The sequence below is a fragment of the Crinia signifera genome, chromosome 9, assembly GCF_055691185.1.
Source record: "Crinia signifera chromosome 9, ASM5569118v1, whole genome shotgun sequence".
NCBI lineage: Eukaryota > Metazoa > Chordata > Amphibia > Anura > Myobatrachidae > Crinia > Crinia signifera.
This window is the reverse complement of record NC_139225.1, coordinates 14,468,141-14,485,088: the sequence shown is the minus strand read 5'-3', so window position 1 is coordinate 14,485,088 and position 16,948 is coordinate 14,468,141. Positions and strand designations below refer to the sequence as shown.

The window sequence follows — 16,948 nt, the reverse complement described above, 5'->3', positions numbered from 1 at the left end:
ATATTAAGTATCACTGGAATGTATCACAGGGGACCGCAGCAGGAACCTCCGATCCCTGCTGCGATCCTCCCCTTCACCACCGCCGGCCGCATCCTCCATAGGTTTCTATGGGGGATGCGAAGCTGCCCGATGTATCAACAGGGCATCGCAGCCCTGGGCTATCGCCATTCTGGGATGGCGATAGCCCATTGTAGCCTATGGCTACACATCGCACTGCCCGAGCGGCAGTGCGGTCAGCGGGGTCGTGGGGGTGTCAGCGCATAACCGCGCATGCGCTGATACCCGGCTTCCGGGTCAGGGCTTCGCAGGGACGGGCTCCTTTCGGAGCCCTGTCCCTGCGCCCGGCAGATAATACATTGGGGCCAAATATTGGGTTAATATTCCACCAAGATTGCATTGTAAATGCGATCAATGGTAAATGGGGGCCTATAGCCTCAGTGGCCAGGTCACTAGTGCCCAAGGCACAACCTCACTGACTGCTGCCTGGATTAGATGCAGCAGCACAGATAACCCGACATGCGCCTGCAGAGTGGGAATACATTGTCTGTACTGTGAGTTGCTCCGTTCTGGTTCTGCTTATTTGTTATGTTCCTTGCAAGGCGCTGCAGACCCCTTGTGGCGCCATATGAATAAAGGATAATGGTAATAGATTAGAGATCCATGTAACATTAACCAGTCCTGCCGTAGAGCAGGTGCCAGGGGGGCTGAGCTTTCAGCAGAGATCAATAATTAGAGAAAATGCAACTTGAGCTATTATTAAACAACTCTGCATGCTCAAATAGTGGGAAAACGACGTGTACGTACGCAGAGTAGTCACAGTTTGATTGACAGGAAGCCGCCACGTAGAGGTGGAAACATGATGTTTTCTGTGTGTGATGACGCAGGCGTGTTCCAGGTGCGTCTCTGACATCAGCGACGACCACTTCCAGACTGGTTCTTAGCAGATTACTAGAAGCCCCAGAAGTGCGCAAAAACTTTTAGATGGTTCAGTTTTTGAGACTACATCGCTATTTTGTGCGGGAATGAGTTGGATGAGGAAGACGAGGGGGATACGTGAAGGTGTTAAGGCCCCCATACATTAGGCCGACTTGTCCTAGGGACAAGTCGGACCCAATTTACCTGCGAGCCGCCCGGCAGCTCCCCAGGAGGCTCACATACAATTTGGCACTTGATGTGCCATTTTTTTACATGGGATAAATCGCATGCGATTTATCCCATGTTAAAAAAAAACCGGGGAGCTGCAGGGCGGTGAGGAGTAGTGGGGGCGGGCAGCGGCAGTAGTGGGGGCGGGCAGCGGCGGCTGCGGTGGTGGGGGCGGCCAGCGGTGGTGGTGGGGGCGGCCAGCGGTGGTGCGGGCGGCGGGTGCGGTGAGCGCTGCTGACCTGGCCGGGCAGTGTACTTACTTACATAGCAGCAGCGGGGATGGGCAGCGCAGTGGCGGCTATTATATTTTGAAAATACTTGTCAAATGACCGGCCGCTCTCTGATTGGCCGGAGAGCTCTCAGCCAATCAGAGAGCGGCCGGTCATTTGACAAGTATTTTAAAAATATAATAGCCGCCACTGCGCTGCCCGTCCCCGCTGCTGCTATGTGTAAGTACACTGCCCGGCCAGGTCAGCAGCGCTCACCGCACCCGCCGCCAGCCCCCACCACCGCTGCCCGCACGCACCACCACCCGGCCAGGTCAGTCAGCCGGTGCTCAGGGACCCGCTGCCCGCCCGGTGTCTGCATGCATATGCCTGTCAGGTGGCAGGCATATGCATACAGGGAGGTCGGACGTGATCGTATGTACAGACCGTCCGACCTCCCATATCCGGTCCGATGCGCACGGGACCGCGCATCGGATCGGATCAGATATCACACACATACGATTTTGGGCCGATTTCATCCGATTATCGGCACCAAGTGCCGAAATCGGATGAAATCGGACCAAAATCGCATAGTGTATGGGGGCCTTTAGAGGTAGAACAGAGCAAGTGCATTAGAGGAACCTGTGAGTTAGGCCTCGTACACACCAGAACGATCACGATCGTGCGTCGATCGTGAACCGATTTGCTGTGAACTTCTCGGGAGCGCTCCCCCGGGCCCAGACTCACGATTTGCATAAGATGGTGTATTTTTTACTTACGATCTTCAAACGATCGCGAGTCGTTTGCGATGGTCGTCCGACTGTCGTTTTGGTGCATCGTGTGTGCACAGTGACTGTCGTTTTTGAAATTTAAATAATGGGCAGGACTAGTTGTGGGGTACAAATAACTGCAGCCATTTTAGATCTGTGCTTTGTGACTAGTGAGGCTTGGTGTATACCTGCTGAACGCTGTACATAGCTGTTTGCTCTGCTTTGTTTTTGCCTGGCATTACAAAGTGTGCTTTTCCTGTGTCCATTATGCAGTCTGCAGTGATGGATTCTTACCAGCAAGATTTTCTGCTTTCCTATGCTGTGCTCAGGGTGAGGCAGCTGAGGGCCCAGCGTAGAAGAGCTAGGTCATGCTGGACCAAGCAGTGGCTGCTGAGCCGTCAGGCTCGTTCTCACATGCCACTGCTCCTGGAAATTCGTGAGAATAATCCCAATGATTATAGGAATTTCTTACGTTTGGATGATGCCACCTTCCATGAGTTGCTGCGTCTCGTCACCCCCCACATCCAGAAGCAAGATACCAAGTATCGCATGGCTATACCTGCTGAGGAGCGGCTGGTGGTGACCCTGAGGTTTCTGGCTACAGGACGGTCTCTGGCTGACCTGAAGTTTGGATCCCTCATCTCCCCGCAAGCTTTGGGCCTCATCATCCCCGAGACCTGCAAAGCAATCGTGAAGGTACTGCAGCACGAGTATTGCAAGGTAAGGAAATATACACCACACACTTGTAGTGAAAACATATAATGTTTTATTAAAATAAATCAAACTTTGACATCCACACATTTTTAGTTTTCCTTATTTTTGGATTAAATACAAATGGTACAAAAATAGAACCCATTGATACGCATAACTGCAAACTGTTCCAAAGTGCAATAACATGTCCAAAAATATCTAAAACATTTCACTTTTCTGCCTTGAGGTACGGAGCAGTAGAACACACAGTGCTTGTGGCGCAGATAATCAAAGTACCTTCATGCACACGCGGTGCATAGTGCAGAAGCAGTGGTCCCGGCCCCATTGCTCCGCACCATGCGCCACGTGAGCATGGGCTTTATCTGCGCCACAAGCATCATGTGTTATACTGCTCCATGCATGTGCAAATGGCAAAAGTGTCATTTTAGAAACATTAGGTACGCATAATATAAAAATAGACCAAAGTGCTATAACAAGTCAAAAATTTTGTAACAAACTGAGCTTTAAAACCTACTGCCGCACTCACTAGAGGTACGGAGCAGTAGAACACACAGTGCTTGTGGCGCAGATAATCAAAGTACCTTCATGCACACGCGGTGCATAGTGCAGAAGCAGTGGTCCCGGCCCCATTGCTCCGCACCATGCGCCACGTGAGCATGGGCTTTATCTGCGCCACAAGCATCATGTGTTATACTGCTCCATGCATGTGCAAATGGCAAAAGTGTCATTTTAGAAACATTAGGTACGCATAATATAAAAATAGACCAAAGTGCTATAACAAGTCAAAAATTTTGTAACAAACTGAGCTTTAAAACCTACTGCCGCACTCACTAGAGGTACGGAGCAGTAGAACACACAGTGCTTGTGGCGCAGATAATCAAAGTACCTTCATGCACACGCGGTGCATAGTGCAGAAGCAGTGGTCCCGGCCCCATTGCTCCGCACCATGCGCCACGTGTGCATGGGCTTTATCTGCGCCACAAGCATCATGTGTCATACTGCTCCATGCATGTGCAAATGGCAAAAGTGTCATTTTAGAAACATTAGGTACGCATAATATAAAAATAGACCAAAGTGCTATAACAAGTCAAAAATTTTGTAACAAACTGAGCTTTAAAACCTACTGCCGCACTCACTAGAGGTACGGAGCAGTAGAACACACAGTGCTTGTGGCGCAGATAATCAAAGTACCTTCATGCACACGCGGTGCATAGTGCAGAAGCAGTGGTCCCGGCCCCATTGCTCCGCACCATGCGCCACGTGTGCATGGGCTTTATCTGCGCCACAAGCATCATGTGTCATACTGCTCCATACCAACAGGGCAAGAATTGGTTTTACAATTCACGTAAAACCGGAGGGTCCTGCTCTCCTGTGAAATCAGGCAATAATGAGGTGTACAGGTGGGTATAGCGGGCTGGAGTTGAAGGTTGTGCGGAGGATGCTTGGACAGGTGGAGATTGATTTGGCAAAGTGGAAGGGACTGGTAAGGGTGCTGGGGGAGTAGGCCCTGGTGGTTGTTGGCAAGGAAGAAGGCCAGCTATGTTGCATTCAAATGTAAGGCGGTCTAAACGGCCAAAAAACAATAGCTCGCTGCTTATGCGTTCAAAGGCCATTTGCTGGGTTGGACTCAGCTGGCGTAAGCCGTCAGACAAATATTTCCCGAAAGCATCAAATCGGTCGGGAGGCCTACGTAGAACCTGTTCGGCCCGTATCAGTAATTCCTCCTCTGGGTTGTCTATTTTCTTTTCCTTGCGGCGCGATTTTTTACAGGCCTGTTGTGGCGGTGTGGGTGTAGTGGATATTCCTTGCGATGTTCCTGGAGACTCCGACAATCCAGACAGGTCCAGGGTCGGTGAATGTTCTGTCTCTGCACTGTGTTGCTGTGGAAACAAATACAAAGTTCAATTTATTAATCAAGTTTATTTATTATTTCTACAGTTCCCTACCAGCGTGAAGGATTGGCAAAACATCGCTGCAGAGTTTGAAGAGACATGGAATTTCCCAAATTGTGGAGGAGCCATTGATGGCAAACGTCCGCATCAACCAGCCTGCACAGAGTGGTTCCTACTACTTCAATTACAAGGGATACTTTAGTATCGTTCTAATGGCTGTGGTTAATGCGAACTACGAGTTCATCTTCCTGGATGTTGGCAGGAATGGGCGTGCTTCGGATGGTGGAACTTTGAAGGATACCAAGTTCTACCAGAGGCTCACCTCCAACACTCTTCACTTGCCGTCGGTCCAGGAAACCAAACATGGGCTCAATTTTGTGTTCGTGGCAGACGAGGCATTTGCCCTTCATGAGCACATAATGAAGCCATATGCCAAAAGGGGCCTGGACCACGACAAAAGAATTTTCAACTACAGGCTTTCCAGGGCACGGCGGCTTGTGGAGAGTGCGTTTGGTATCCTGGCAAGCCGTTTCCGCATTTTCCATACTGCCATCAACCTGAGGGTGGACAAAATAGACTGGGTCGTCATGGCGTGCTGTGTCCTGCACAATTTACTGCGCCGTAAGGAAAGACCACAAAGGCCTACAGGACCAGCACCACCAGAGGTCCCAGAGGAGCCAAAGGAGGTAGTGCAGATATCCTCTGTGGAAACGCCGGCGCAACAGTATAGGGGGACTACACGCGCCATGCAGGTTAGAGACCAGTACAAGGACTATTTTAATGGAGTGGGTGCTGTCCATTGGCAGGAGAACCACATTTAAGACATGTGTGGACTGAACCTATTCTCCGGGCCCAAAAAAATAATGAGGAAGGACATGTGTCAATACCGGGTCTGTACTTACCGACAATGGTTGGGAACTTTCATCCACAATCTGCAACACCTCATCCCCCTCACTCTCCACCATGAGGTACAGTCCGGTCCTCTGTGCCTCCTGACTCAGGGTGAAGGTTAAGAGATTGTAGTACCACAAGGAGGTCTCATACACGTCGCCGGCTCCGGCACCAGATCTCTTGGTGGTCTGCATTTTCTTATGCTCTTTTAGGAACACAGTGCGGAGATTTTGGATTTTTTTCCGCACCCACTCCGCATTGGCTTCAGGGTGATATGAACGGCTGAAATTGGCCAACTCATCCAGGGCATTTGCTCTTTTAATTTTGTTACTGTAGTCTTTGGACTTCGTCTTCCAAAGACATTCGTACTCCCTGTATTTGTCGATAAATGCTTCGACGAAGTCACGCTCCTTTGCCAGAGCCTGAGACATGTCTATAAGAAAATAGATAAAAAAAATTATTAAATGATTATAGTTTATATATTGTTAAGACACTTCTTTTATTTCAGGTTCACTTTTGTTAATATCACAATAAAGTTTTAAGTTTCACCAACCAGTTTCCTTTTTATTGTAAACAAGGTGATAGTGTACACAGCTTCATCTATTCCAGTGTTGGCCAACCTTGACACTCCTGCTTTAGTTGAACTACACATTCCAGCATGACCTGCTGTGGTTTTGCTATTTACCATTTACACACAGAGATATATCACTGCACTGCATTGGTGGGCAGCTAATGCACTGGTGGGCAGTGGTGGGCAGCTAATGCATTGGTGGCCAGCTAATGCATTGGTGGGCAGCTAATGCAGTGGTGGGCAGCTAATGCAGTGGTGGGCAGCTAATGCATTGGTGGGCAGCTAATGCATTGGTGGGTAGGGAAGGTCCAAATACCTGTCTTCAATTTGGCTGTGCTCCAGGATCCTCCGTCACTGCTATCCTGTACCATCGACGAGTCTCACAAAATGGCTGCGGAGGGAGTGACACACACAGATATATCACTGCACTGCATTGGTGGGCATCAAATGCACTGGGGGGTAATTGGTGCGCAGCTAATGCATTGGTGGGCATTGGTGGGCAGCTAATACATTGGTGGCCAGCGGTGGGCAGCTAATGCATTGGTGGCCAGCGGTGGGCAGCTAATGCATTGGTGGCCAGCGGTGGGCAGCTAATGCATTGATGGGCATTGGTGGGCAGCTAATGCATTGGTGGCCAGCGGTGGGCAGCTAATGCATTGGTGGGCAGCTAATGCATTGGTGGGTAGGGAAGGTCCAAATACCTGTCTTCAATTTGGCTGTGCTCCAGGATCCTCCGTCACTGCTATCCTGTACCATCGACGAGTCTCACAAAATGGCTGCGGAGGGAGTGACACACACAGATATATCACTGCACTGCATTGGTGGGCATCAAATGCACTGGGGGGTAATTGGTGCGCAGCTAATGCATTGGTGGCCAGCGGTGGGCAGCTAATGCATTGGTGGCCAGCGGTGGGCAGCTAATGCATTGGTGGCGGCCAGCGGTGGGCAGCTAATGCATTGGTGGGCAGCTAATGCATTGGTGGGTAGGGAAGGTCCAAATACCTGTCTTCAATTTGGCTGTGATCCAGGATCCTCCGTCTGCTATCCTGTACCATCCACGAGTCTCACAAAATGGCTGCGGAGGGAGTGACCAGGAAATGAGTATAAACAAGCAGGATCTGACGACGGTCTGACGAGGCAAGTGCACACGATCATCTCGCAATCTGCATACAATCAGCCCCCAATCTGAGGTCGGATTGACAGATCTTTACTGCAGTAGGTAGGATCTTCAATCCGACCTACGACCGGCGGGTACGCGCATCGGATCGGAATTGTGGGCTTAAAACAAAAGATTTTGCACCAATCTATAGCAAACGCTCGTACGACCCATCGAAATCGGAGGTTTTTATGCCAAATCGTCCTGGTGTGTACGGCCCCTAAGATTGGTGCAGATCCTGCACGAGCCCAGTGTAGCTACGTTAGCAAGTACACATATTAAGCTGAGATGTTTCCTGTTGATTGTGGGCTGGGCCAGTTCTGGCTGGGTCACTGTCAGACCCGCGGTGGATAGGGGCTCCACACGCCGTGGCATGGAAACATCAGACTGACACCAGAGCGAGAAAGTCGGTGAGTGCCAGACAGTGTTTCACGTGTTAACAATAAAAATGAAGAATCGCCATTAAACATTTTAATATCTCCGATGGGACTCGTTTCTCAGCCTGTCTTCTCTGCTGCTTCTCAAATTGCTTTACCATGTCCTGCATAAACCAGTGTCACATTGGGGTTAGCTCTACTTATCGCTCCACGAGTAACCACGCACGCAAGAGCAGGGATTAGCCAACAGGAAGCTTTGATGCGTCATCTAAAGCACCACCAGGTTTTCAGGATGGTATTGTAGAACTACAAGCTACAGCATGCATCACTGAAAGGGGATGCTGGTGCTTGGTGAATCAGAAGCATCAGTAAGCAATACAAGTCTATGGCTCCTGCGGGAACATGTATCACACTGGCCAAAATATACGGAATAAAATAACATTAAATAATAACAATGCTTTATCTTTGTTTTATGTTTTTTATTGTAAACCAATGGGACATTCTCTTCATTGTAAACCAATGGGAAATTCTCTTCAATGTAAAATACTGGGAAATGATCTTCATTAAAAACCAATGTGAAATTCTCTTCATTGTAAACCAATTGGAAATTCTCATCTCTGTTGTCAAATCTGATGCAAAACCCTGTAAAGGTAATGCAGCTGCTTGCTACATGGGTACGCCACTGAATGAACATGGCTCTGACTGCCCACATTGTTTATTAGCCAGTCACACACCTCCTCACATTCTGTCCACATGTAGCCACCAATGGGGCCCCGTCGGGCAGCCGCCACGAATACCCCTTTTTTACACCAACATCCCATGTCCGACCCGCGACAGACCCCGCTGCAACTCCAACCTGGATTACTTCCTTCATTGATGCCGCTTTTGGAAGTGTGACCATGTAATACATTTGTCTCTACTGGGAGTGCGCCCATGGAATACAGGTAATGGTGAAAGGTATGTGTTATTTTCTTAGATTTGTTTTTAACAAATGAAATTGAAAGCTCAAATCTCAGCGATCCAGTCCTTTGTACTTATGCGACTTGCTGACGTGTCGAGGTACTGGACCAAAGAAGAGGTAAGTGAACAGCGCAGCAGTTAGAAGTGGTTGTTTATTGGTATATTGCAGCATTTACACAGGCCATTCTAAACTCTCTGTGGCCATTGTAAAGAACAGCCCTGGGTGCGCAGGAAGACAGTAGTGAGTGTAGTGTCTGTATCAGGCTGCTGGGAACATTCCATAGACAGATACACGGCCTGGGATTCCCATATATGGGGACGCAGACATACGCGGCCAGAACCTCCAGCCTCGTGGCTGTAACCTCTGGGCTGCTCACTGCCGGCAGGAGACATTGCATGGACCTTAATAGCAGGACAACCCCATATCTTCCTATGGCGACAAGGTCCAGAAGAATCCATCAGCCCACAAGCAGGTGGATCATGTTACTTAGCTGCCATTGGTGGTTATTCAAGCCTGATTGTGAAGTAGCAGGCCGGCGATGATTAATACACTGTGCATGCATACATCCTGTAGTACGCATGCGTGAAGCTGTCCTGAAAAAAAAATCCTACTATTTTTTTTATTGCTGACTGTAAGCAAGGTGATTGACAGGAAGCCAGCGTTTGTGGATGGTAACCGGATGTTTTCTGGGAGTGTCATAGAAAATGCAGGCATGCCCAGGTGTTTGGGGGGTCATGTGACGTCAGCTCTGGATCCGATCAGCCTGATTCTACTGCAGCCACCAAGTAAGTCCTGGGCTATGCACAGACTGCACAGTGGCAAATCTGGACTAGAACTCTCTAAATCCTCTTCTATTATCTCAGTACAGAGGTCAGAAGGAAAACTTTAAGGAGACCATTTATAAGGCATCACATATTCCATGTGATCTGGGTGGTATCTTACATCCATGATCGCACTGTAATATGTGATCCCATTAGTGGCATTTATGAAAGGGCACCCCCCAGGGGCTGGAGCACAACCTCAAGATCAGCATTAGTTCCAGATTCACCACCCGGGAGTTCCATACAACATGGAATTTCTATAATCACCACCTTTGAATTCTATAATCAGCCCCTGGGAGTTCCATAATCATCACATTGGTGTTCCATATTCACCACCCGGGAGTTCTATAATCACCACCTTTGAGTTCTATAATCAGCCCCTGGGAGTTCCATATTCACCACCCGGGAGTTCCATAATCACCATATTGGAGTTCCATAATCACCACCCAGGAGTTCCATACCACACTGAAGTTCTATAATCACCACCGTGGTGTTCCATAATGATCACCAGGGAGTTCCATAACTACCACATAAGAGTTCCATAATTACCACATTGGAGTTCCATAATCATCACCCGGGAGTTACATACCACATGGAAGTTCTAAAATCACCACACAGGAGTTCTATAATCACCACCTTTGAGTTCTATAATCATAACATGGCAGTTACATAATTACCACATGGGATTTCTATAATCACCACCTGGGAGTTCCATAGACCCCACCCGGGAGTTCAATACCACACAGAATTTCTGTAATCACCACACAGGAGTTCCATATTCACCATCCCGGAGTTCAATACCACACCAAATTTCTATAATCACCACCCGGGAGTTCAATACCACACGGGATTTCCATAATCACCACCTTTTGAGTTCTATAATCACAACATGGCAGTAATTACATAATTACCACATGGGATTTCTATATTCACCACACACGAGTTCCATAATCATCACCCGGGAGTTCCATAATCACCACACATGAGTTTCATTTTCACCACCCAGGAGTTCCATAATCACCACCCGGGATTTCTATAAACACCACACAAGAGTTCCATAACCACCACACGGGCGTTCCATAACCACCACCCGGGAGTTATATAAACATCACACAAGAGTTCTATAATTAGCCCCCGGGAGTTCCATAATCACCACATTGGGAGTTCCATATTCACCACCCAGGATTTTAATACCACACAGAATTTCTATGATCACCCGGGAGTTTCATATTCCCCACCCGGGAGTTCAATACCACACAAAATTTCTATAATTACCACCCTAGAGTTCCATATTCACCACCCGGGAGTTCCATATTCAACACCAGGGAGTTCCATATTCAACACCCGGGAGTTCCATAATCATCACCCGGGAGTTCCATAATCATCACCCGGGAGTTCCATAATCATCACCCGGGAGTTCCATAATCCACACCCGGGAGTTCCATAATCATCACCTGGGAGTTCCATATTCACCACCTGGAAGTTCCATAGTCACTATCTGGGAGTTAAATACCACAATGAATTTCTATAATCACCACCCGGGAGTTCCATATTCACCACCCGGGAGTTCCATATTCACCACCCGGGAGTTCCATAATCACCACTTTTGAGTTCTATAATCACACCATGGCAGTTACATAGGGGGAAATTTACCAATATGAAAAACCTAGTTTTTCGTATTGGTAGTTTCCCTACGACTGCATACGACTGTTTAAGTCGTATGCAAAGTCGTGTTCCGGAGGATCAGTTACAAAGCAGTCATATACGACTGCTTTGTAACCCTCCGATGGTGTAATGATTCGTATTAGCGGCCGTATATACAAATTATTTCTAGCAGTCTGCACGGATCAGTCAGATCCGTGCAGCCTGCAAGGTGAAAAAATAAATAAATTAAAAAAAAAAACGGCGTGGGGTCCCCCCCACAGCCGAAACCAGCACCAGGCTGAAGGAGCCGGGGCCGGTAATTAAAAATCAGGGAGCCCGACAAATAGGGGTTCCCCGATTTTTAACAACCAGGCTCCAGGTCCGGGGCTGGTTCCCAAAATACGGGGGACAAAATGAGTAGGGGTCCCCCGTATTTTAAGAACCAGCCCCAGGCACAACCAGCCGGCAGGGTAACGTCACAGCCGGGGGACACTTATAATATAAGGTCCCGCGGCCAAAACATTCTCCCTACCGACCAGTCAGCCTGGCCAGGGGCCCTGGGGGAGTGGGGACCCCCCCAATGAAGGGGTCCCCCCCCTCCAGGACTTACCTGACCAGGCTGAAGCCTGGTGCTGTCCTCGATGCCCCTGGGCGGTGGGCATCGAGCTGATAAATGTTGTAAAAAAAAGATGAACCTATTGTTTTTTACTGTGGCACTACAAGTGCCAGCAAGCCTCCCCAGCAAGCTGGGACTTGGAGAACCACAAGTCCCAGCCTGCTGGGCATTAAAGGGCCCGCTGACACTTGTAGTTCTACAGTTAAAAAAATAGTGCACAAAACACACTGACACACTTCTAAAATAAAACTTTATTGCACACAAAACCCACACATACTAATACTTACCTATCTTCTTCCCATAGGTCGCCCTGGTCCTGTGTCGGCGTCTTCTGGTCCTGTGTCGTCTTCTTCCTCCATGTCGACCGTCGCTGTCGCCGTCCGGATCCGACGAAATCCATTTGGGAAGCTGTGGAAGGAAACCATACTCACCTGTCCCAGCGCGACGTAGTCCAGGTAAGGGTCTTTGCAAAAAAACAAAACGCACACCCGAATCCAGCCGGACAAGCAGGGAGCCGCACGGTGTTTACATCGTGCGGCTCCGCCTCCCGAATGCCGCTATTGGCCGCCTTGCGGCCTAGCGGCCAATCAGGAGCCGCTAGGCCGCAAGGCGGCCAATAGCGGCATTCGGGAGGCGGAGCCGCACGATGTAAACACCGTGCGGCTCCCTGCTTGTCCGGCTGGATTCGGGTGTGCGTTTTGTTTTTTTGCAAAGACCCTTACCTGGACTACGTCGCGCTGGGACAGGTGAGTATGGTTTCCTTCCACAGCTTCCCAAATGGATTTCGTCGGATCCGGACGGCGACAGCGACGGTCGACATGGAGGAAGAAGACGACACAGGACCAGAAGACGCCGACACAGGACCAGGGCGACCTATGGGAAGAAGATAGGTAAGTATTAGTATGTGTGGGCTTTGTGTGCAATAAAGTTTTATTTTAGAAGTGTGTCAGTGTGTTTTGTGCACTATTTTTTTAACTGTAGAACTACAAGTGTCAGCGGGCCCTTTAATGCCCAGCAGGCTGGGACTTGTGGTTCTCCAAGTCCCAGCTTGCTGGGGAGGCTTGCTGGCACTTGTAGTGCCACAGTAAAAAACAATAGGTTCATCTTTTTTTTACAACATTTATCAGCTCGATGCCCACCGCCCAGGGGCATCGAGGACAGCACCAGGCTTCAGCCTGGTCAGGTAAGTCCTGGAGGGGGGGGACCCCTTCATTGGGGGGGTCCCCACTCCCCCAGGGCCCCTGGCCAGGCTGACTGGTCGGTAGGGAGAATGTTTTGGCCGCGGGACCTTATATTATAAGTGTCCCCCGGCTGTGACATTACCCTGCCGGCTGGTTGTGCCTGGGGCTGGTTCTTAAAATACGGGGGGACCCCTACTCATTTTGTCCCCCGTATTTTGGGAACCAGCCCCGGACCTGGAGCCTGGGGCTGGTTGTTAAAAATCGGGGAACCCCTATTTGTCGGGCTCCCTGATTTTTAATTACCGGCCCCGGCTCCTTCAGCCTGGTGCTGGTTATGGCTGTGGGGGGGACCCCACGCCGTTTTTTTATTTATTTATTTTTCTATTTTTTTACACTGTAGCCTGCACGGATCTGACTGATCCGTGCAGGCTAAAACGCAAATAGAACAGGAAAATGGTGTTCTATTTTCCTGTCGTATTTGCGTGGGTGTTTCACACCACTAAGCAGCCGTATTGTCAGTACGGCTGCTTAGTAAATCAGAAACCACCATTCTTTTGAATGGTGATTTCTGTCGTATCCTATCGATGGTGTAGGGCATTCGTATTTGTAACTACAAATACGAATGTTCCATCTTTAGGACTACGAATTGTTGTATTTTTGGGATTGTAAATCCCGAAAATACAAATTCGTAAAAAAAAGGTGTATTTCTCCCTACGAATACACCTTTTTTCTACGAATCCATTTTGGTAAATGTCCCCCATAATTACCACATGGGAGTTCCATAATCATCACCTGGGAGTTCCATAATGACCACCCGAGGGTTCCATCATGACCACCCGGGAGTTCCATAATCACCACCCGGGCGTTCCATAATCACCACCCGAGAGTTCCATAATCACCACCCGGGAGTTCCATACCGCACAGAATTCTATAATCACCACCAGGGTGTTCCATAATCGCAACATAAGAATTTCTATAATCACCACCCTAGAGTTTTATATTCACCACCCGAGAGTTGTGTAATCACCACCCGGGCGTTCCATAATCACCACCCGAGAGTTCCATAATCACCACTTGAGAGTTACATAATCACCACCCGGGAGTTCTGTAAACATCACACAAGAGTTCTATCATCACCCCCAACCCCCATTAGTTCCATAACCACCATCCAAGAGTTTCCTATTCACCACCATGGAGTTCCATACCGCATGGAAGTTCTATAATCACCCCCGGGGTGTTCCATAATCTCCACACAGGAGTTCCATAATCACCACCATGGAGTTCCATAATCACCACATAAGAATTTCTATAATCACCACCCAGGAGTTCCATATTCACCACCCGGGAGTTCCATATTCACCACCCGGGAGTTCAATACCACACAGAATTTCTATAATCACCACCTCAGAGTTCCATATTCACCACCCGGGAGTTCCATAATCACCACCTGAGAGTTCCATAATCCCCATCCGGGAGTTCCATAATCACCACCCGGGAGTTCCATAATCACCATCCGGGAGTTCCATAATCCCCACCTGAGAGTTCCATAATCACCACCCGAGAATTCCATAATCACCAAGAAGAATTCCATAATCACCACCCGGGAGTTTGATAATCACCACCCGGGAGTTCTGTAAACACCACACAAGAGTTCTATAATCACCCCCACATGAGTTCCACAATCACCACATTGGAGTTCCATAATCATCAACACGAGAGGTTCATATTCACCACCCAGGAGTTCCATACCGCACAGAAGTTTTATAATGACCACCAGAGTGTTCCATAATCACCACATAAGAATTTCTATCATCACCACCCTAGAGTTCCATATTCACCACCCGGGCGTTCCATATTCACCACCCGGGAGTTCAATACCACACAAAATTTCTATAATCACCACCTCAGAGTTCCATATTCACCACCCGGGAGTTCCATACCGCATGGAATTTCTATAATCACCACCCGGGAGTTCCATAATCACCACCCGAGAGTTCCATAATCGCCACCCGGGAGTTCCATAATCGCCACCCGGGAGTTCCATAATCACCATCCGGGAGTTCCATAATCACCACCCAAGAGTTCCATAATCACCTGGGAGTTCTATAATCACCACCCGAGAGTTCCATAATCACCACCCGAGAGTTCCATAATCACCACCCGGGAGTTCCATAATCACCACCCGGGAGTTTAATAATCACCACCCCAGAGTTTAATAATCACCACCCGAGAGTTCCATAATCACCTGGGAGTTCCATAATCACCATCTGAGAGTTCCATAATCACCACCCGAGAGTTCGATAATCACCACCCGGGAGTTTGATAATCACCACCCGGGGGTTCTGTAAACACCACACAAGAGTTCTATCATCACCCCCACATGAGTTCCACAATCACCACATTGGAGTTCCATAATCACCAACACGAGAGGTTCATATTCACCACCCAGGAGTTCCATACCGCACGGAAGTTTTATAATGACCACCGGAGTGTTCCATAATCTCCACACGGGAGTTCCATAATCACCACATAAGAATTTCTATCATCACCACCCTAGAGTTCCATATTCACCACCCGGGCGTTCCATATTCACCACCCGGGAGTTCTATATTCACCACCCGGGAGTTCAATACCACACAGAATTTCTATAATCACCACCTCAGAGTTCCATATTCACCACCCGGGAGTTCCATACCGCATGGAATTTCTATAATCACCACCCGGGAGTTCCATAATCACCACCCGAGAGTTCCATAATCACCACACGGGAGTTCCATAATCACCATCCGGGAGTTCCATAATCACCTGGGAGTTCCATAATCACCACCCGAGAGTTCCATAATCACCACCCGGGAATCACCACCCGAGAGTTCCATAATCACTACCCGGGAGTTCCATAATCACCACCCGGGAGTTCAATAATCACCACCCGAGAGTTCCATAATCACCACCCGAGAGTTCCATAATCACCACCCGGGAGTTCCATAATCACCACCCGAGAGTTCCATAATCAGCATCCGGGAGTTCCATAATCAGCATCCGGGAGTTCCATAATCACCACCCGAGAGTTCCATAATCACCATCCAGGAGTTCCATAATCACCACCTGAGAGTTCCATAATCACCACCCGGGAGTTCAATAATCACCAACTGAGAGTTCCATAATCACCACATGGGAGTTCCATAATTACCACCTGAGAGTTCCATAATCTCCACAAAGGAGTTCTATGATCACCACCCGAGATTTCCATAATCACCACACCCAATTTCTATAATCACCACACAGGAGTTCTATAATCAGCACCCGGGAGTTTCATAATCATCACCCTGGAATTCTATAAATCACCACAGTTATGGTATTTTAGATCTGCAATGTCTAGGTCTACATATGGTTGACCACTAATGGTCAACACTCCAACGGTCGACAGTGAAAAGGTCAACAGGATCCAAAGGTCGACAGTCAAAAGGTCAACCTGGTCAAAAAGTTGACAGGGTCCAAAGGTCGACAGACTCCCCCGGGAGTTCAATACCACACGGAATTTCTATAATCACCACCCGGGAGTTCCATATTCACCACCCAGTAGCTCCATAATCACCACCTGGAAGTTCCATATTAACCACCCGGGAGTTCCATAATCGCCTCCTGAGAGATCCATAATCACCACCCGAGCGTTCCATAATCACCACCCGGGAGTTCCATAATCACCTCCTGAGAGATCAATAATCACCACCCGAGCGTTCCATAATCACCACCTGGGAGTTCCATATTAACCACCCGGGAGTTCCATATTAACCACCCGGGAGTTCCATAATCTCCTCCTGAGAGATCCATAATCACCACCCGGGCGTTCCATAATCACCACCCGAGAGTTCCATAATCACCACCCGGGAGTTCCATAATCACCACCCGAGAGATCCATAATCACCACCCAAACGTTCCATAATCACCACCCGGGAGTTCCATAATCACCACCCGAGCGATCCATAATCACCACCCAGGAGTTCCATA

General features: G+C 48.7%; 2 protein-coding genes across 2 annotated transcripts; one reads left to right on the top strand and one right to left on the bottom strand.

The window, feature by feature from the left end:
- The first annotated feature begins 1,664 nt into the window (after positions 1-1,664).
- LOC146037149 (uncharacterized) lies at positions 1,665-6,381 on the top strand. Its single transcript, XM_083161097.1, has 2 exons — positions 1,665-2,839; positions 4,769-6,381. The coding sequence occupies exons 1-2, from the start codon at positions 2,387-2,389 to the stop codon at positions 4,922-4,924; spliced, it is 609 nt and encodes a 202-aa protein (XP_083017223.1). The 5' UTR covers positions 1,665-2,386; the 3' UTR covers positions 4,925-6,381.
- LOC146037148 (uncharacterized) lies at positions 4,070-6,684 on the bottom strand. The gene is made up of 3 exons (XM_083161096.1): positions 6,501-6,684; positions 5,625-6,046; positions 4,070-4,710 (listed from the first exon to the last, which is right to left on the bottom strand). The coding sequence occupies exons 1-3, from the start codon at positions 6,553-6,555 to the stop codon at positions 4,165-4,167; spliced, it is 1,023 nt and encodes a 340-aa protein (XP_083017222.1). The 5' UTR covers positions 6,556-6,684; the 3' UTR covers positions 4,070-4,164.
- Positions 6,685-16,948: the final 10,264 nt, after the last annotated feature.